Source organism: Pristiophorus japonicus, assembly GCF_044704955.1.
Source record: "Pristiophorus japonicus isolate sPriJap1 chromosome 24 unlocalized genomic scaffold, sPriJap1.hap1 SUPER_24_unloc_1, whole genome shotgun sequence".
Classification (NCBI taxonomy): domain Eukaryota; kingdom Metazoa; phylum Chordata; class Chondrichthyes; family Pristiophoridae; genus Pristiophorus; species Pristiophorus japonicus.
The window spans coordinates 2174133-2196241 of record NW_027250648.1 but is presented as its reverse complement, the minus strand read 5'-3'; the positions used below and the strand labels follow the sequence as shown (position 1 = coordinate 2196241).

At 45.2% G+C, this 22109-nt stretch overlaps 2 protein-coding genes across 6 annotated transcripts in view; one reads left to right on the top strand and one right to left on the bottom strand.

Moving 5' to 3' along the window:
* Positions 1-375: 375 nt before the first annotated feature.
* Positions 376-22109, bottom strand: part of LOC139241185 (zinc finger protein 271-like) — a 101521-nt gene continuing 79787 nt past the window's right edge. For all 5 annotated transcript variants that reach the window (XM_070869837.1, XM_070869835.1, XM_070869838.1 and 2 more), the window contains one exon: positions 376-2107. In XM_070869837.1, coding sequence (XP_070725938.1) covers positions 650-1744 — 1095 coding nt within the window. In that variant the 5' untranslated portion in view covers positions 1745-2107 and the 3' untranslated portion in view covers positions 376-649. The remainder of the gene's footprint in view (positions 2108-22109) is intronic.
* LOC139241188 (zinc finger protein 239-like) lies at positions 15123-19039 on the top strand. Its single transcript, XM_070869843.1, has 2 exons — positions 15123-16115; positions 18135-19039. The coding sequence occupies exon 2, from the start codon at positions 18489-18491 to the stop codon at positions 18747-18749; it is 261 nt and encodes an 86-aa protein (XP_070725944.1). The 5' UTR covers positions 15123-16115; positions 18135-18488; the 3' UTR covers positions 18750-19039.

Below are 22109 nucleotides of genomic sequence, written 5' to 3'. Positions count from 1 at the left end.
GCATGAAACACAAAAAGTTAGCATGCAGGTACAGCAAGTAATCAGGAATGTAAATGGAATGCTGGCCTTTATTGCAAGGGGGGATGGAGTATAAAAGTAGGGAAGTCCTGCTACACCTGTACAGGGTATTGGTAAGACCACACCTGGAGTACTGCGCACAGTTTTGGTCTGGACTTGTCTCCATTCCCGTGCAGAGGGGATTGCTACACCAGACAGGAACGACAACATTTGGGGACACAGATTCCCCACCAATTCCCATTCCCCTTCTTTCTGGTGGATAATGGAGGGGCAAGTCAGTAAGAATTGTCAGCAAGCTCTTTCTAATTGAAGATTTTATTCAGTGGAAACTTAGACACTATTGTAGATTTTGTAGCAAAGATCAATTTAGGATTAAAGTAAAAGTTCTTAATTTTATTGCAAACTGAATTTCTGTTGAGAGTCACTGAATTAAGGGGAAAGATAACACACAGCATTTCTTAAATGGACACTGCAGCCCCGAGAACACCATCAGCAATATATCCAGAATAATAAAGATCAGCCCAGTTATAGGATTATTATCAGCAGAAACAAACCACAACTGTCAGAATGGACATGGTTCAGTCGGGATGTGATTAACAGCAGCAATAACAGCAGATTCCAACCTCTGCAGTCACTTGTGAACTCGTTGGTGTCTCAGCAGGTGGGATGACCGAGTGAATCCCTTCCCACACTCAGAGCAGGTGAACGGCCTCTCCCCAGTGTGAACTCGCTGGTGTCTCAGCAGGTGGGCTGACTGAGTGAATCCCTTCCCACAGTCTGAGCAGGTGAATGGCCTCTCGCCAGTGTGAACTCGCTGGTGTCTCAGCAGGGTGAACGACAGAGTGAATCTCTTCCCACAGTCCGAGCAGATGAACGGACTCTCTCCAGTGTGAACTCGCTGGTGTTTCAGCAGGTCGGATGAACAAGTGAATCCCTTCCCACACTCAGAGCAGGTGAATGGCCTCTCCCCAGTGTGAATTCGCTTGTGTTTCAGCAGGTCGGATGACTGAGTGAATCCCTTCCCACACTCCGAGCAGGTAAACGGCCTCTCCCCAGTGTGAATTCGCTGGTGTGTCAGCAGGCTGGATGACCGAGTGAATCCCTTCCCACACTCCGAGCAGGTAAATGGCTTGTCTCCAGTGTGAACTCTCTGGTGTGCCAGCAGGTCGGATGACCGAGTGAATCCCTTGCCACACTCAGAGCAGGTGAACGGCCTCTCCCCAGTGTGAACTCGCTGGTGTTTCAGCAGGTCGGATGACCGCGTGAATCCCTTCCCACACTCTGAGCAGGTGAATGGCCTCTCCCCGGTGTGAACTCGCTGGTGTTTCAACTGGTCGGATGAACAAGTGAATCGCTTCCCACATGCAGAGCAGGTGAACGGCTTCTCCCCAGTGTGAAGTCGCTGGTGTGTCAGCAGGTGGGATGACCAAGTGAATCGCTTCCCACACTCCGAGCAGGTGAATGGCTTCTCCCCAGTGTGAACTCGCTGGTGTGACAGCAGGTGGGATAACCAAGTGAATCTCTTCCCACACTCAGAGCAGGTGAATGGCTTTTCCCCAGTGTGAACTCGCTGGTGAGTTATAAGTTGGGATGACCCAGTGAATCTCTTCCCACACACTGGACAGGTGAATGGCCTCTCCCCAGTGTGACTGCGTCGATGAATTTCCAGCTCAGACGGTGATCTGAATACCTTCCCACAGTCACCACATTTCCACGGTTTCTCCATGGTGCGGGTAACCTTGTGACTCTCCAGGTTGGACGATCAGTTGAAGCCTCGTCCACACACACAACACATTTACAGTTTGTCCCCGCTGTGAATGGTGCGATGTTTTTTCAGGCTGTGTGACTGGTTAAAGCTCTTTCCACAGGCAGTGCACTGGAACACTCTCACTTGGGTGTGTGTGTCTCGGTGCTTTTCCAGTCACACAGATATTTTAAATCTTTTCCCACAGACAGAACAGACAAACATTTCTCCTTCCACTTTCAAAGGCCGATGATATTCAGGTCCTGATGAATCGATTGACTCAGTCAGATCTTGACGCGATGTTTGGTTTGTGTTTCCTGTCTGAAAATCTCCCCTTCTAATACGCTGTGAAAGAAGATAACAAAACTCATCACTGTCAGTACAAGACAGAAATTCAGAATAGACGCATCTAGTTTCCGTGGAACATTCTTTCCTCTCTTGTTCTTCCAAAGCTGTAAATCCCTGTCCCACACATTGTCCCTAGCTGCTGTGCTGAAATCCAAACCAATCACACATTTCTAGACTGTTTCTCCTCTACTCCCAGTTTTCACCACCAATTCTGGCTGGGTTCAGCTCTACAATCACTGGTTCCCCTCCCTCCCATCTCTCTCCTCCCCTGAAGGTACTGACTCTGGCTGGGTTCATTTGTACACTCACTGATTCCCCTCCCTCCCATCCCCAAAAGGTGCTGACTCTGGCTGGGTTCAGTTCTACACTCCTTAGTTCCCCTTTCTTTCCTTGAAGGTACTGACTGTGGTTGGTTTCTCTTCAACTGACACTGACATAGCTCATTTTGTTCCTGCACCAAGATGGCCGCACATGCGCCGTGCTACTCAATGAAGATGGCGGAACGCTGAACCGATACCAAGATGGCCGTCGTTAGTCTGGGCCTGTGACCGGAACAAAGCCCCGAAGCTGCAACCGCCGATATTCCGGTTATTATTCCGGGCTTGTGGCGGGCACCGGTTGTTCATGAAGCCTCCCCGGCTCCCCGCTGGTCCATTACTCCGCTCCGCCCAGCTGAAAATGACACTTCTGTGGAGAGTGTGCGAACCATGTCGCTTCCGTCATTATACGCACTGAGCATGCTCCAAACAAAGCCAGGGCCTGCGCCTGCGCACTGAGCTCCTGTAGTCTGGGTGCGGCACATTCTCCTCCGCGGGGCACGCTGGGTCCATAAGGCCATTAGAAATAGGAGCAGGAGTGGGCCATCCGGCCCGCTCCATATTCAATAAGATAATGACTCATAGACTCAGCTCCACTTCCCTGCCCGCTCCCCATAACCTTTTACTCCCTTACCACACCTGGAGTACTGTGCACAGTTTTGCCCTCCTTATCTAAGGAAGGATACACTAGCCTTGCTTAGATACAGAGTAAAGCTCCCTCAACACTGTCCCACCAGACATCCAAGGGCAGTTACAACACAGGTTAGATAGAGAGTATATCTCCCTCTGCCCAGTCCCAAGCATTCCAGAGTAGATATTGCATTGGTTAGATACAGAATAAAGCACCCTTTTGTTCCATCAAACGCTCCCAGGGCAACTGCAGCACGGGTTATATACAGAGTAAAGCTCCCTCTACACTGTCCTAAAGAATCCCAGGGCAGGTGCAGCAAGGGTTACAATTTAAAGCTCACTTTATGTTGACCCATCAAACACTCCCAGGGCAGGTGCAGCACAGATTAAATACACAGTAAGGATCCCTCTGCACTGTCCCACCAGATATTCCCAGGACAGGTACAGCACAGGTTAGATACAGAGTAAAGCTCCCTCAACATTGTCCCATCAAACACTGCCAGGGCCGGTACAACACATGTTAAGACACTCAGTATATCTCCCTCAAACACTCCAGGGGAGGAACAGCACGGGATAAATACAGAATAATTTCTCCCTCTACTCTGTCGTAACAAACAATCCCAGGACAGGTACAGCACATATTAGATACAGAGCGAAGCTCTCTCTACACTGACCCATCAAACACTCCAAGGGCAAGTACAGCATAATTTAGATGCAGCGTAAACCTCTCTTTAAACGGCCAATCCAAAAATGCCCAGGACAGGCACAGCACAGGTTAGATACAGAATAAAGCTTCCTCTACACTGTCCCATCATACTTTCCCAGGGCAGTTACAACATGGGTTAAATACAGAGTAAAGCTCTCTCTATACTGTACCACCAGACGTTTCCAGGGCAGGTACAGCAAAGGTTAGACACAGAGTACATCTCCCTTCACACTGTCTCACCGGACATTCCTAGGCAGGTACAGCATGGGTTACTTAAAGATTAAGTCTCCCTCTAGCCTGTCCCAAAACACTCCCAGGGTAGGTACAGCATTGGTTAGATACAGAGTTAATGTCCCTCTATGCTGTCCCATCAAACACTCCAGAACAAGTACAGTGTGGGTTAGATACAGAGTAAAGCTCCCTCTATGCTGTCCCACCAAACAGTCCCACAACAGGCACAGCACGGGTTAGTCAGAGAGTAAAGTTCCCCATAAAATGATCCATCAAACACTCCCATCGCAGGTACAGCACGGGTTAGATACAGAGTAAAACTCACTGTACACTGTCCATCAGCACTCCCAGGGCAGGTACAGCACTGATTAAATACATTGTAAATCTCCCTCTACATTGTTCTAATCTATCATCATAAGGTAACCCCCTCGTCTCCGGAATCAGCCTAGTGAATCGTCTCTGTACCCCCTCCAAAGCTAGTATATCCTTCCTTAAGTAAGGTGACCAAAACTGCACGCAGTACTCCAGGTGCGGCCTCACCAATACCCCATACAGTTGCAGCAGAACCTCCCTGCTTTTGTACTCCATCCCTCGCGCAATGAAGGCCAACATTCCATTCGCCTTCCTGATTACCTGCTGCACCTGCAAAATAACTTTTTGGGATTCATGCACAAGGACCCCCAGGTGCCTCTGCACCGCAGCATGTTGTAATTTCTCCACATTCAAATAATATTCCCTTTTACTGTTTTTTTTCCCAAGGTGGATGACCTCACATTTTCCGACATTGTATTCCATCTGCCAAACCTTAGCCCATTCGCTTAACCTATCTAAATCTCTTTGCAGCCTCTCTGTGTCCTCTACACAATCCGCTTTCCCACTAATCTTTGCGTCATCTGCAAATTTTGTTACACGACACTCTGTCCCCTCTTCCAGGTCATCTATGTATATTGTAAACAGTTGTGGTCCCAGCACCAATCCCTGTGGCACACCACTAACCACCGATCTCCAACCCGAAAAGGACCCATTTATCCCGACTCTCTGCTTTCTGTTCGCCAGCCAATTCTCTATCCATGCTAATACATTTCCTTTGACTCCGCGTACCTTTATCTTCTGCAGTAACCTTTTGTGTGGCACCTTATCGAATGCCTTTTGGAAATCTAAATACACCACATCCACCGGTACACCTCTATCCACCATGCTCGTTATATCCTCAAAGAATTCCAGTAAATTAATTAAACATGATTTCCCCTTCATGAATCCATGCTACATCTGCTTGATTACACTATTCCTATCTCGATATCCCGCTATTTCTTCCTTAATGATAGTTTCAAGCATTTTCCCCACTACAGATGTTAAACTAACCGGCCTATAGTAGTTACCGGCCTTTTGTCTGCCCCCTTTTTTTTTAAACAGAGGCGTTACATTCGCTGGTACCTCCCCAGAGTCCAGAGAATTTTGGTAGATTATAATGCATCTGCTATAACTTCCGCCATCTCTTTTAATACCCTGGGATGCATTTCATCAGGACCAGGGGACTTGTCTACCTTGAGTCCCATTAGCCTGTCCAGCACTACCCCCCTAGTGATAGTTGATTGTCTCAAGGTCCTCCCTTCCCACATTCCTGTGACCAGCAATTTTTGGCATGGTTTTTGTGTCTTCCATTGTGAAGACCGAAGCAAAATAATTGTTTAAGGTCTCAGCCATTTCCACATTTCCCATTATTAAATCCCCCTTCTCATCTTCTAAGGGACCAACATTTACTTTAGTCACTCTTTTCCGTTTTAAATATCTGTAAAAGCTTTTACTATCTGTTTTTATGTTTTGCGCAAGTTTACCTTCGTAATCTATCTTTCCTTTCTTTATTGCTTCCTTAGTCATTCTTTGCTGTCGTTTAAAATTTTCCCAATCTTCTAGTTTCCCACTAACCTTGGCCACCTTATACGCATTCGTTTTTAATTTGATACTCTCCTTTATTTCCTTGGTTATCCACGGCTGGTTATCCCTTCTCTTACCGCTCTTCTTTTTCACTGGAATATATTTTTGTTGAGCACTATGAAAGAGCTCCTTAAAAGTCCTCCACTGTTCCTCAATTGTGCCACCGTTTAGTCTGTGTTTCCAGTCTACTTTAGCCAACTCTGCCCTCATCCCACTGTAGTCCCCTTTGTTTAAGCATAGTACGCTCGTTTGAGACACTACTTCCTCACCCTCAATCTGTATTACAAATTCAACCATACTGTGATCACTCATTCCGAGAGGATCTTTTACTAGGAGATCGTTTATTATTCCTGTTTCATTACACAGGACCAGATCTAAGATAGCTTGCTCCCTTGTAGGTTCTGTAACATACTGTTCTAAGAAACAATCCCGTATGCATTCTATGAATTCCTCCTCCAGGCTACCCCGTGCGATTTGACCAATTGATATGTAGGCTAAAATCTCCCATGATTACTGCCGTTCCTTTTTCACATGCCTCCATTATTCCCTTGATTATTGCCCGCCCCACCATGAAGTTATTATTTGGGGGCCTATAAACTACGCCCACCAGTGACTTTTTCCCCTTACTATCTCTAATCTCCACCCACAATGATTCAACATTTTGTCCATTAGAGCCAATATCGTCTCTCACAACTGACCTGGGCAGGAACACACCCAGGGCAGGAACAGCATGGGGTTAGATACAGAGTAAATCTCCCTCGACAGTGTCCCATTGAACATTCCGAGGGAAGATACAGCATGGATTAGATACAGAGAAAAGCTTGCTCTACACTATCCTATCAAAAACTGCCAGGGCAGGTACAGCACGGGTTAGACAGAAAGATTTAGGCTGGGTGTTCCAGAACTTGGGGCCTGGGCAACAGAAGGCACAGCCACCAAAGGTTGAACAATTATTATCAGGGATACTCAGGAAGACAGATATCTCATGGGGCAGGGGGCGGGGTTGGAGGAGATTACAGAGCTCGGGAGGGGCGAGGCCATGGAGGGATTTGAAAATAAATGTTAGAATTTTGAAATCAAGGTGTTGCTTAACCAGAAGCCAATGTAGGTCAGTGAGCACAGTGGTGATGGGTGAACTGGACTTGGTGCGAATTAGGACATGGACAGCCGACCTTTGGATCAACTCTAGTTTATGTAGGGTAGAATGTGGGAGGAGTGCGTTGGAATAGACAAGTTCAGAAGTAACAAAGGCATGGATGAGGGCTTCAGCAGTGGATGAGCTGAGGCAAGATCATCGAAGGGCGATGTTACAGAGGTGGAAATAGGCAGTGTTCATTATGTTGTGGATATGTGGTCAAAAAGGTTGTGAAAAGTCTGGTTCAGCCTCAGACAGGAGTTGGGGAGAGGGATGGAGTCAGTGGCTAGGGAACGGGGTTTGTGGCAATGACAATTACAAATATCAGAATATTTCACAGGCCATCACGTGCCAGATGTGTGGATGAGTTTTTGAAATTAAATCGGTTTCAAAAACGGGTTAACTGATACAGAAAGTAACGGATGTCAAATCTTATGCAAGATAGTTCAATAAAGGGGTGGTTCAAAGGATTTCAGCTGAGTTTAAAGTGAGACACTGCAGTTCAGTCGACTACAATCACAAGTCATGTACACAAACGGAACAAGTTTGGGCTTTGATATGATAGAAGGTGAACTGGGTGAGAAGTGAAGAAGATAAAGCCCTAAAATGGAACAGTCGGTAACAGACCATCAATCAGTCTCCTCTGATCATGGAGGGATCAAATATTCAACACACTGTGTTTGAAACAAATATAATTTATTTAACATTTATACACAATATTAATCTTCAGCTCAGGTATCGGGGTTACTAAGATCATGAGAAACAAACATGGTTCAGTGCTCAATGCAATCCCAGTAAATCCTGTTCGATTTACAAAGGCAGCCTTTCTCCAGCCCATTTAAAGCTGAGTTGAGGAGGAATTTCTTCTCTCAGAAGGTTGTAAATCTGTGGAATTCGCTGCCTCAGAGAGCAGTGGAAGCTGGATCATTGAATAAATTTAAGACAGAAATAGACAGTTTTTTAACCGATAAGGGGTTAAGGGGTTATGGGGAGCGGGCAGGAACGTGAAGCTGAGTCTATGATCAGAGCAGACATGATGTTATTGAATGGGGAGCAGGCTCGGGGGGGCCGGGTGGCCCACTCCTGCTCCTATTCCTCATGGTCTTGTGTACCCAGCATGCCCCGCAGGGGAGAATGTGCCGCACCCAGATGACAGGAGCTCAGTGCGCAAGCGTGTAATGGTAGTGTTTGGAGTATGCGCAATGCGTGTAATGGCGGAGAAGACACGGTTCGCAAAGGTTCCACAGAGGTGTCATTTTCAACAGGGCGGAGGGGAGTAATGGACCAGCGGGGAGCCGGGGAGGCTTCATAAATGTGGAAGAAAGAATCTATGAATCTATGGCTTATGGAAAAGGGAAGGGTTAAATTCTGTTTTTGCTATGCTTAAAGAAATAATAGGACTAGAAAAATAGCCACGCTTTTTTAGCCTTGAAACTTAGAGATGCAACTAGGTGACCATCTGGTATTAAAAGGGAGTATCCTTTTGCCTTTTCTTATCAGACTGTGAACAGAGAGAAACTATGCAAGGAAAGATAGAGTGTGTACCTCCCAAGACGACCTTTGTACTCGCAGGACTAATGAATAAGATTCCTTTTATATTTCTGTATTCAATTTCTGTATAAAGATAGGGACAATTTGCCTGTACGGCAGAGTTTTTGCCTTGGTACGGTCCAAGCAAGCTCTCCAAGATATCTTGTTAGCTTTAGTAATAAACTTCTCTCGAAGCAAATTCTGAAAGTCTCCGCCTGAGTTAATTTAAGCTAAATTTCCTCGACAGATTCTGGCGTAGTCCGGCAGGATCTCTAAAAAAAAAACGAGATCCAAAAGAACTAAATTTAACTTTTAAAGAGAAAAGAGGAATATTTCCTCGACAGATTCTAAAGAAAAGAGGAATTTTTAAGGACCTTCCTAGCTGAAAGGAGGAAGGTGCCTAGGCCGTCCTAGCTGAAAGGGGGACGGGCCGCCGAGATCCCCGAGAGGGTGAGGCATAAGGTAGCTACCGCTAAGAAGCTAAAATAACAAGAAGGCAAAAGGAGACCCCGAGCTGAGCGGAAGAGAGAACACCGGTGAGCGCTTTGTAAATTATTGTATATTTTGGAGGATTGTCCTAACTCTCATTTCAGAAAAGATCGCGAGACGTTGCACCCGGTAGAATGGGAAACGGCTCTAGTCGAGCAGGGCGCTCGCGCCCAGTTCCTAGAAAAGGAAAGAAGGACGACCTCTCAACTGAAAGAATGAAAGTACATCCTAAGACTGAGAAAAGAATCCGTAAGGTAGTAAAGCAACGAGAGAAGGTAGGAGATCCCATTGTGCCGCCCGGCTCGCCGGCGGACACTATAATTAAAGAAACAGCAGACGACAGATACGCGGTAACGTTTAGTAGCGATTTGTACGGTTGGTCTGATGGGGATTGGCCATATGGAGGAAGTTTTAAATTGTCCTTAATTGAGGAATGGAGACAGACCACCAAAAATGGGACAGGGGACCCCAGTTGGGATAAAGATTATATGGAGAATTGTTTTAAAAAATGGACAGAGGTGGCAAAGAGGCACCAGCCCCTAAAAATAAAAAGAAAGAGGAGGAGGGTAAGGAGAAGGTTTTGACCGCTTCCTCTGTCGGCTTATATCCCCGTCTTCCAACCACCAAGCCGGATGATTGGCAGGAGATTATAGAAATAGTGGCCGCTCAGCTGGATAAGACAGGCCGATTCCTCCACTACCCCCACGACACATGCCCCCGTGTAATGATCAGAACAACGGCTGTCCTAAAGCCCTGGACACCGGGGGAAGCTCGGGATATGATATCAGCTGCCCCTAATCCTGTTAAGAAGCCAGTAGCCTTTCACAACTGGCTTGAGCAAACCTGTACCATTTATTAAAGGGAGCTAAAAAGCATGGAGATATAGGGGAAGTCACCCGCTGCTTGCAGAAAGCAGAAGAATAGATTTTGCAGGCAGATGGAAAAATAGTTGGGACGAGCATGCAGGAATACCAATGGATCAAAATGAACCTTTGGCAGTGCAAACCTTGTTAAATTGTATGTTGCCACAACAAGCAAGAACATACAAAATAAGGGTTTTGGACTGGCAAGCAAAAAGTTGGAAAGAGACAGTTACAGTACTGGCTAACATGGATAGAGGGGGACTATTTACCTATAAGGAAAATAAGGCTAAAACAGCAGGTCAGTAAATCAGCAAAAGGAACGAGGACAGGCACAGAATAATCAGCATAGGGATACCCCGGAGGCTTAGTGGTACAGGCGCCAGCCCTCCGCTTATCGGCAGACATAGAAGAAAACCCTCTGGCAGTAGTAAAAGTAGGAGACACTTATGTGAAGTTCCTGGTGGATACCGGTGCTACTATGTCTTCTGTACCATCCTCTGTGGGATTATCTGTAAGCAACACCACCGTCTTAAGTATGGGTGTGGCCAGTATCCCCATGAAAGAATTTTTATCTGAACCTACCAAATTGATAATTGACGGACAATCAGTTAATGATGAGAATTTGATAGTCTCTAAAACAACATCACTCCCTTTATTGGGAAGACAGACTTTGTGCAAACTAGGAGCCACAATTTATTGCACAAAGGAAGGAATGTACATGGAGCTCCCTCCAAATAATATTCATCAGTTCTTTAATGGGATTAAAAAAGAGAAAAGGGAGGATAACAAAGAAAAGGCTGCCCTCTATTGTTGGCAATTGATTGGCAACTACTATTCCCCCTTGATACATGAAGTTATACAAAACTTCAAAGCTAAATTTGACTCTAATACTGAAGAATTGATGTATATAATTTTGACAAGCTTTGAGGCAGTTCAGCTTCACTGTACAGCCTGGTACACTCGTCAAAAAGCTGAAACTTACCCGTGTTTGGTACAATCCTTTTTAAATAGAGAAGAAACAGTAGAAGCTACGCCCCGCATTTATTTTGGACCAGAAGGATTGGGGGTAGCCATCGATTTGACACCCTTACAGCAACAGCAGTTTAGAGAAGCGAACTCGACACCTCATCTGACCTTGGCTGTAAAACCGCCAGCGAAACCTAAAGATATGGGTCCGATGATTGTAGGAATAGAAAGAGAAAAACAGCAACACGGCTATCAACCTTGGGCAGTAATAAAATTGCAAAATGTTCAGATAGACTTTATCACCCACAACAGGGGGATTCTCCAGTGGAAAGGTAAAAATCATGCCTCCACTTTTGAAAAACAGCAACCCCCGGAACAACCAAGCCCTAAGCTGCCAATGGCATTGAATCAAGTATCTTCTGAACTTTGGGCAAAGCATAAGAATCATGTTGGGCAAGTACATTCTGCAGTACCCCATCGGGTACAATTGATAAAGAATGCCGTGTTACCAAGCATTAGGCAGTACAGACTGCCTCCAGAGGCAGAAAATGGGATAGAGCCAGTCATTTCTGCATTGTTGGAACAAGGAGTTTTAGAAAAGACACAGAGCCCGTGTAACACTCCGATACTGCCCATACCAAAGGTTAATAGGCCGAATGAATGGAGATTTGTGCAAGATCTGAGAGCTATTAATAAGATAGTAGTCGCTATCACCCCTGTGGTACCGGACACCAACATTATACTATCTGCTATACCACCAACAGCAACTGTCTTTACTGTAATAGACCTGTGTTCAGCTTTTTTCTCTATCCCGTTAAATCAAGAGAGTCAGTATCTGCTTGCTTTCACCTACAAGAAGCAGCAGTACACATGGACCAGGTTGCCCCAAGGATACACCGAAAGCCCCGCAGTATATGCAGCAGCAGTAAAAAGAGACCTTGAAGACTGTTCATTATCAGACCAGTCTGTACTGCTGCAGTATGCGGACGATTTGCTTGTGGCTTCTAGCCACGGATACAGGTGCATGCAAGACTCCCTAAAACTGTTACAGCACCTATGTGAAAGAGGGCACCGAGTGTCGTTACAAAAGTTACAATTTTGTCAGACTCAAGTCCAGTACCTGGGTTTTCACATATCTCAAGGGCAAAGGCAGCTAGGACCAGAAAGAATTCAGACAATTCAAAGGGCCACCATACCAAAGACAAAGAAAGATATCTTGTCATTTTTAGGGATGGTTGGGTACTGTAAATAATGGATCCCCGATCGAGAATGGGATGCGGTCCTAAGATCAGCTGCCCTGAATAATGCCCCACCCAAGGTGGAGTGGTGCCCAGAGAGAGAGGAGGCATTTAAACAGTTAAAGAAAGCCATTACTAATGCTCCAACGTTGGGACTTCCGAATTATGGTAAACCTTTTCAGATGTATGTGAATGAGAAAGAAGGATTTGCAACAGCAGTACTAACCCAAGAACATGGAGGGGGAAATTGGTTTGGATCATCCATGTACTGTCATTACAGCCCATGCTGTGTTATTACTTTTGAATTTAGCTGCCACACAACACTTTACAGCGTCTCGAAGAACAGGTTATGAAGTATTACTGCTGTCACACCCTAACTACACCTTTCGACGTGCACCGGTAGTGAACCCAGCCACCTTTCTCCCTACTAAAGAAGTAGAGGATCCAGACCAGCATGATTGTCTGTTAACGGTGGATGCAGCCACTTTACCAAGACCAGATTTGCTCACAGAGCTCATGGACAATCCTGATCTTAGTCTCTATACGGATGGATCATCACATAGGCCGTCGGATGATTTGTTTTTGGCAGGCTATGCTATTGTAAATCCCTACAAAACTGTTGAAGCATTCGCCCTGCCTCCCGGAACCTTGGCTCAGGCTGCTGAATTGTTTGCCCTCACTAGAGCTTGTATAATAGCTAAAGATCATACTGCTAATATCTATACTGATTCTAGATATGCATTCGGTGTGGCCCATGATTTTGGACAACTGTAGAAATAACAGAGGCTTTATCACCTCTGGTGGAAAGCATATTAAGCACTCTCAACTGGTGCTTAATCTATTAGATGCCATTCAGTTGCCAAGTAAGGTAGCTGTTATCAAATGTGCAGCTCACACAACCGGTGAGGATGCAGTATCAGTAGGAAATAGGAGGGCTGACGAAGCAGCCAAACAGGCCGCTTCGGCACAGGCAGACTGCCTTCAAGCAGTCTCAGTTTCCCCTCCACAGGTACTTGACATCCAACAACTTAAAACAGCCCAACAACAAGTTACCATGCAGGAAGGAAGAACTTGGGAAAACCAGGGTTGTTTTTTAAAAAAACGACATTTGGTATCACCCTGATGGGTGAACTGTTTGCCCTAGATCTCTATTTTTGCCCCTGTTTCGCCCAGCACACGGTCAGGCTCACATGGGCAAAGGAGGGATGATACATGCTATTAATGCACAGTGGTATGCACCAGGAATAACAGTAGTAATTGAGAAAGTTGCTAGAACATGCCAAATTTGTCAACAAAATAACAGAGGTAAAACACCTGCTGGATATGATCATCTACCTCAACCAAGTATGCCCTTTGAAAATTTGCAAATTGACTTTGTCCACATGCCTCCAGTATCAGGTCTTAAGTATCTATTAGTCATAGTAGATATGTTCACAAGGTGAGTAGAAGCGTACGCCACTAGGAAAGACGATGCCCAAACAGTAGTAAAAATTCTATTTAAAGAAATAGTAGAAACATAGAAACATAGAAAATAGGTGCAGGAGCAGGCCATTCAGCCCTTCTAGCCTGCACCGTCATTCAATGAGTTCATGGCTGAACATGAAACTTCAGTACCCCCTTCCTGCTTTCTCGCCATAACCCTTGATCCCCCGCGTAGTAAGGACTTCATCTAACTCCCTTTTGAATATATTTAGTGAATTGGCCTCAACTACTTTCTGTGGTAGAGAATTCCACAGGCTCACCACTCTCTGGGTGAAGAAGTTTCTCCTCATCTCGGTCCTAAATGGCTTACCCCTTATCCTCAGACTGTGACCCCTGTTTCTGGACTTCCCCAACATTGGGAACATTCTTTCTGCATCTAACCTGTCTAAACCCGTCAGAATTTTAAACGTTTCTATGAGGTCCCCTCTCATTCTTCTGAACTCCAGTGAATACAAGCCCAGTTGATCCAATCTTTCTTGATAGGTCAGTCCCGCCATCCCGGGAATCAGTCTGGTGAACCTTCGCTGCACTCCCTCAATAGCAAGAATGTCCTTCCTCAAGTTAGGAGACCAAAACTGTACACAATACTCCAGGTGTGGCCTCACCAAGGCCCTGTACAACTGTAGCAACACCTCCCTGCCCCTGTATTCAAATCCCCTCGCTATGAAGGCCAACATGCCATTTGCTTTCTTAACCGCCTGCTGTACCTGCATGCTAACCTTCAATGACTGATGTACCATGACACCCAGGTCTCGTTGCACCTTCCCTTTTCCTAATCTGTCACCATTCAGATAATAGTCTGTCTCTCTGTTTTTACCACCAAAGTGGATAACCTCACATTTATCCACATTATACTTCATCTGCCATGCATTTGCCCACTCACCTAACCTATCCAAGTCACTCTGCAGCCTAATAGCATCCTCCTCGCAGCTCACACTGTCACCCAACTTAGTATCATCCGCAAATTTGGAGATACTGCATTTAATCCCCTCGTCTAAATCATTAATGTACAATGTACAATGGGGCCCCAGCACAGAACCTTGCGGCACTCCACTAGTCACTGCCTGCCATTCTGAAAAGTACCCGTTTACTCCTACTCTTTGCTTCCTGTCTGACAACCAGTTCTCAATCCACGTCAGCACACTACCCCCAATCCCATGTGCTTTAACTTTGCACATTAATCTCTTGTGTGGGACCTTGTCGAAAGCCTTCTGAAAGTCCAAATATACCACATCAACTGGTTCTCCTTTGTCCACTTTACTGGAAACATCCTCAAAAAATTCCAGAAGATTTGTCAAGCATGATTTCCCTTTCACAAATCCATGCTGACTTGGACCTATCATGTCACCATTTTCCAGATGCACTGCTATGACATCCTTAATAATTGATTCCATCATTTTACCCACTACTGAGGTCAGGCTGACCGGTCTATAATTCCCTGTTTTCTCTCTCCCTCCTTTTTTAAAAAGTGGGGTTACATTGGCTACCCTCCACTCCATAGGAACTGATCCAGAGTCAATGGAATGTTGGAAAATGACTGTCAATGCATCCGCTATTTCCAAGGCCACCTCCTTAAGTACTCTAGGATGCAGTCCATCAGGCCCTGGGGATTTATCGGCCTTCAATCCCATCAATTTCCCCAACACAATTTCCCGAGATATGGGATACCTATGGGAATCAACAGTGACAGGGGAACCCACTTCACTGGAAAAATAGTGCAAAACCTTGCAGAAGCGTTAGGGTTCCAGTGGAAGTTACATATACCATATCAGCCACAGTCCTCGGGAATGGTAGAAAGAGTAAATGAGATAATAAAATCTACCCTTACCAAGGTATGTCAGGAGACTGGACTGAAGTGGCTTACCATTAGTATTGTATACAATGAGAAACCAGAAAAACCGAAACACTGATTTAACACCACATGAAGCCTTATTGGGAAAACCAATGCCTACTGGCGTAAAACCACCACTGGCAGATGAAAAAATAGCATTAATTTGGAATGATGAAAAATCACTAAAGTATGCTCAGGCCATGTGTGAAATAGCAAGAAGTCTGCATGAACAAATAAAGCAGACACAGGTGCCCCCGTCGGAAGGAAATATGCACCCTTTCAGACCTGGAGATCAAGTGTTAGTAAAAACATTAAATAAAGAATCCTTTTCTCCTAGGTGGAAAGGACCGTATCAGATAATTCTCACAACACGAACCGCTTTGAAGTTAGAAAAGCACCCGAACTGGGTGCATGCAACCCGCTGTAAATATTATTTCCCCGACGAATTACAGCCGAAGGAAAAGGCATTGAACCAGGACGTACTACGGTCGCCCGACTAAGAAAACAGCCATCTTCTAGCTGAAGAACTGTACCTGCTCTTGTATTAAATATTTGGACTTGAAAATATTGCCCAAAATTTAAAGGAGATTGGGTCGATGAGAAGAATATGACACATCACCAGAGGGGATGTGCTAGGTGGCCATTCGGAATGGTATGTCCCTATCAGACCGCCATACACAAACCATGCTCACTGCAGCACTTCATTAGAGTATGTAAATGGGAATTAAAGCTAACAAATGACACTGATATAACGGAAATAGGACAGAATGAGATCTGTGTGACAGGAAATAAACCTGTCTATCTGGATGGAATTTTGTATAAACCCCCCATTAATAAATGCGTGAGAAGAGTCTACACCCTGTATGATCCTGAAGTAAAAAGAACTTATACCTTTGGGCAGTGGAAAAATGTAGAAAAATATCTGTCTATGCACAAGATTGAACCCTTACCCCCTGTAATTAATTTGACCAGACTGCACAATTTGATACGGAATGACAAGAAAATTGAGGAAGCTCTGTCAAAGCAAGGCAGAGACATCCACCAATTTAGAGTCGAAATGAGTTACAAGAAGGGGCAACTAGTAAGAATCGCAGACGAAGTCACCTCTTTGACAGTACACCACTGGTGGGATGTGTTTACCGGATGGTCCCCAAAAGCTACAGCAATACTGAAGCTTGCTATACACCCCATAGTAATCGTAGGTGTGGTTATGCTTGTATTATTAATAATCCTTTGCGGAATGTGGATAAAATTTAAAAAAAATGTAATTAGTCAAGTAATAAACCCCCTTTTGCTCAAGAAGAGAATATAGGAAATTGTGTTGATCTAAAAAATAAAAAGATCAACAAGGAGGGAATTGTGGAAGAAAGAATCTATGAATCTATGGCTTATGGAAAAGGGAAGGGTTAAATTCTGTTTTTGCTATGCTTAAAGAAATAATAGGACTAGAAAAATAGCCACGCTTTTTTAGCCTTGAAACTTAGAGATGCAACTAGGTGACCATCTGGTATTAAAAGGGAGTCTCCTTTTGCCTTTTCTTATCAGACTGTGAACAGAGAGAAACTATGCAAGGAAAGATAGAGTGTGTACCTCCCGAGACGACTTTTGTACTCGCAGGACTAATGAATAAGATTCCTTTTATATTTCTGTATTCAATTTCTGTATAAAGATAGGGACAATTTGCCTGTACGGCAGAGTTTTTGCCTTGATACGGTCCAAGCAAGCTCTCCAAGATATCTTGTTAGCTTTAGTAATAAACTTCTCTCGAAGCAAATTCTGAAAGTCTCCGCCTGAGTTAATTTAAGCTAAATTTCCTCGACAATAAACAACTTGTGCCCGCCCTCAGTCCCGAATAATAACCGGAATATTGGCGATTTCAGCTAAGGGTCTTTCTCCCAGGCCCAGGCTAACGGTGGCCATTTTGGTACAGGAAGGCAGGTTCAGCGCTCCGCTATCTTGATTCAGTGAGTAGCACGGTGCATGCACGGCCATCTTGCTGCAGGGACAAAGTGAGCGATGTTAGGGTCTGTGACAAACCAAACCCAGCCAGAGTCAGCACATTCAGGGAATGAGAGGGAGGGGAATCAGTAAGTGTTGAACTCAACCCAGCCAGAATCAGCATCTGGAGGAGAGGGAGTATAGAACTGAACACAGTCAGAGTCAGCACTTTCAGGGGAGGAGAGGGAGAGGAACCAGTGAGTGTAGAACTGAACCCAGCCAGAGTCAGCACTTTCAGGGGAGGAGAGGGGAACCTTTAGGTGTAGAACTGAATCCAACCAGTTAGCACCTTTAGGGAATGAGAGGGAGGGGAATCAGTGAGTGTTGACCTGAACCCAGCCAGAGTCAGCACCTTCAGGGGAGGGGAACCAGTGAGTGTAGAACGGAACCCAGCCAGAGTCAGCACCTTCAGGGGAGGGAAGGGATGGGAACCAGCGAGTGTATTTCTGAACCCAGTCAGAATTGGTGGCGAAAACTGGGAGTCGAGGAGAAATAGTCTAGAAATGTGTGATTGGTTTGGATTTCAGCACAGCAGGAGGGACAATGTGTGGGACAGGGATTTACAGCTTTGGAAGAACAAGAGAGGAAAGAATGTTCCATGGAAACTAGATGTGTATATTCTGAATTTCTGACTTGTACTGACAGTGATGAGTTTTGTTATCCCCTTTTACAGCATATTAGAAGGGGAGATTTTCAGACAGGAAACACAAACCAATCATCGTGTCAAGATCTGACTGAGTCAATCGATTCATCAGGACCTGAATATTATCAGCCTTTGAAAGTGGAAGGAGAAATATGTTTGTCTGTTCTGTCTGTGGGAAAAGATTTCAAATATCATGGTGCTTGGAAAGACACCGAGACCCACACACCCGAGTGAGAATGTTCTAGTGCACTGCCTGTGGAAAGAGCTTAAGCCAGTTACACAGCCTGAAAAAACATCGCACCATTCACAGCGGGGAGAAACTGTAAACGTGTTGTGTGTGTGGACGAGGCTTCAACTGATCGTCCAACCTGGAGATACACAAGGATGCCCGTGGAGAAACCGTGGAAATGTGAGGACTGTGGGAAGAGATTCAGAAAAGCATCAGAGCTGGAAATTCATCGACGCAGTCACACTGGGGAGAGGCCGTTCACCTGCCCAGTGTGTGGGAAGGGATTCACTCGGTCATCCAACCTTGTAGTTCACCAGCAAGTTCACACTGGGGAGAGGCCGTTCACCTGCTCCGTGTGTGGGAAGCGATTCACTGGGTCATCCAACCTGCTGAGACACCAGCGAGTTCACAAGTGACTGCAGGGGTTGGAATCTACTGTTACTGCTGCTGTTAATCACATCCCGACTGAACCATGTTCATTCTGACAATTAGGGTTTGTTTCTGCTGATGTTAATAACCCTATAACTGGGCTGGACTTTAATATTCTGGATATATTGCTGATTGTGTTCTCGGGGCTGCAGTGTTCATTTCAGAAACGTTGTGTCTTATCTTTCCCCTTAATTCAGCGACTCTCAACAGAAATTCAGTTTGCAATAAAATTAAGAATTTTAATCCTAAATTGATCTTTGGTACAAAATCTACAATAGTGTGTGAAAGTTTCCACTGAATAAAATCGCCAATTAGAAAAAGCTTGCTGACAATTCTTACTGACTTGCACATTACACACAGTGGCCCCTCCATTATCCACCAGAAAGAAGGGGAATGGGAATTGGTGGAGAATCCGTGTCCCCAAATGTCGCCCCTCCCGTCTGGTGTAGCAATCCCCTCGGCATGGGAATGGAGACATTCCAGACCAAAACTGTGCGCAGTACTCCAGGTGTGGTCTTACCAATGCCGTGTACATTTGTAGCAGGACTTCCCTACTTTTATACTCCATCCCCCCTTGCAATAAAGGCCAGCATTCCATTTGCCTTCCTGATTACTTGCTGTACCTGCATGCTAACTTTTTGTGTTTCATGTACAAGAACCCCCAGATCCCTCTGTACTGCAGCACTTTGTAATCATCCCCATTTAAATAATAAATTGCTTTTTTATTTTTCCTACCAAAGGGGATAACGTGACATTTTAGCACACTATAACCCATCTGCCAGATTTTTGCCCACTCACTGAGCCTATCCAAATCCCTTTGTAGATTCTTTGCGTCCTCCTCACAACTTACTTTCCCACCTATCTTTGTATCATCAGCAAACTTGGCTGCATTGGTTGTAATCTACTAAAATTCCCTGTATTCTGGAGAGGTCCCAGCGGACTGGAAAACCGCAAATGTTACACTCCTATTTAAGAAGATCCCTTCATCCAAGTCATTAATAAAAATTGTAAAAAGTTGAGGCCCCAGCACTGATCCCTGCAGAGCTCAACTAGTTAGTTTGCCAACCTGAAAATGACCCATTTATCCCGGCTCTCTGTTTTCTGTTAGTTAGCCAGTCCTCTATCCATGCTAATATATTACCCCCATCCCAGTGAGCTCTTAGCTTGTGCAGTTACCTTTTGTGTGGCACCTTATCGAAAGCTTTCTGGAAATCCAAATGTACAACATCAACTGGTTCTCCTTTATCCACTCTGCTTGTTACATCCTCAAACAACTCCAGCAAATGTGTCAAACATGAATTCCCTTTCATAAAACCATGTTGACTCTGCCTGACTGAAATATGATTTTCTAAATGTTCTGCTACTACTTCCTTAATGATGGACTCCAGTATTTTCCCAATGACAGATGGTAGGCTAACTGGTCTACAGTTTCCTGTTTTCTGACTTCCTTCTTTCTTAAATAGGAGTGTAACATTTGCAGTTTTCCAGTCCGCTGGACCCTCTCCAGAATTCAGGGAATTTTGGTAATTACATCCAATGCATCCACTATCTCTGCAGCCACTTCTTTTAAGACCCTAGGATGCATGTCATCATGTCCAGGGGACTTGTCCACCTTTAGTCCCATTAGTTTGATTAGTACTTTATCTCTAGTGATAGTGACTGTTTTAAGTCCCCCACCTCCCCCAGTAGCTCCTTGATTATCAACTGTTGGGATGTTTTTAGTGTCCTCTACCATGAAGACTGATAGAAAATATTTATTCAAAATCTCTGCCATTTCCCTGTTTCCCATTAATTCTCCAGTCTCATCCTCTAAGGGACCAACGTTTACTTTAGCTACTCCGTTCCTTTTTATATCCCTGTAGAAGCTCTTAGTGTTTTTATATTTCTTGCTAGTTTGCTCTCATCTGCTATCTTCTCTGTCTTTATTATTTTTTTTGGCATCCTTTGCTGGTTTCTCAAAATTGCCCAATCCTCTGGCCTTCCACTGTCCTTCACAACATTGTATGCCTTTTTTTTCCAATTTGATACCATCCTTTACTTCATTCTTCTCTTAGCATCTTTATTTCTCATTTGAATAAATCTTTGCTGAGATTATGAAATATCTCCTTCAATGTTTGCCACTGCGTTTCTACAGTCTTACCCTTTAACATATTTTCCCAGTGCACTTGGTGTCAGTGACAAGGGTTGGTTTATATCACATGGGAGGAGATTGGTGTCAGTGACTGTGGGGTTGGTTCAACTTTCTTTGACCTGACCAAGGCCTTTGACACTGTTAACCGTGAGGTATTATGGAGTGTCCTCTTCAAATTCGGCTGTCCTCAAAAATTTGTCACCATCCTCTGCTTGCTTCATGATAACATGCAAGCTGTGATCCTGACCAATGGATCCACCACAGACCCAATTCACGTACGCACCGGGAAGAAGCAAGGCTGTGTCACTGCACCGATGCTCTTCATCTTCCTTGCTGCAATGCTACATCTCACCATCAGTAAGCTTCCCGCTGGAGTGGAGATAATCTACAGAACAAACGGGAAACTGTTCAACCTCCATCACCTTCAGACCAGATCCAAGGTCGTGCCATCCTGTCATCGAATTACAATATGCAGATGATGCTTGCGTCTGTGCTCACTCAGAGGACGAACTCCAAACCAGCATCAACACGTTCACCGTAGCGTCTGAGAGCATAGGCCTTACACTAAACATCCGTTAATCAAAGATGCTCTCTCAACCTGCTCCCACCACACAGCACTGCACACCCCATCTCCCCGATTATCAAAATCCATGATGAGGCCTTGGACAACGTGGACCATTTTTCATACCTCGGGAACCTACTGTAAACAAGGGCAGATATCGATGAAGTGGTGCAACACCGCCTTCAGTGTTCCAGCGCAGCCTTTGGTTGCCTAAGGAATAGAGTGTTTGAAGACCAAAACCGTAAAACTGGCACAAAGTTCATGGTCTACAGAGCAGTAGTGATACCTGTCCTCATACATGCTTCTCAGACATGGACTATGTACAGCACACACATCAAAGCACTGGAGAAGCACCATCAACGCTGCCTCTGGAAGATCCTGCAAATCCATTGGCAGGATAGACGCACCAACCTCTGTTCTCGCGCAGGTCAACATCCTCAGCATTGAAGCATTGACCACGCTCGATCAGCTCCAATGGACGGGACGCATCGTCCACATGCCCGATACGAGACTCCCAAAGCAAGTGTTCTTCTCGACAGCCTCAACGCGGCGAGCAAGTCCCGGGGCGGGGGGGGGGGGGGGGGGCGGGGTGGGGGAATAGAGGAAACGCTTCAAGGACACCCTCAAGGCCTCCTTGAAGTTGTTCAACAACCC

Coding starts and splice junctions, on each gene's coding strand:
- LOC139241188 (XM_070869843.1), top strand. CDS start 18,489: ATGCCCGTGGAGAAACCGTGGAAATGTGAGGACTGTGGGAAGAGATTC.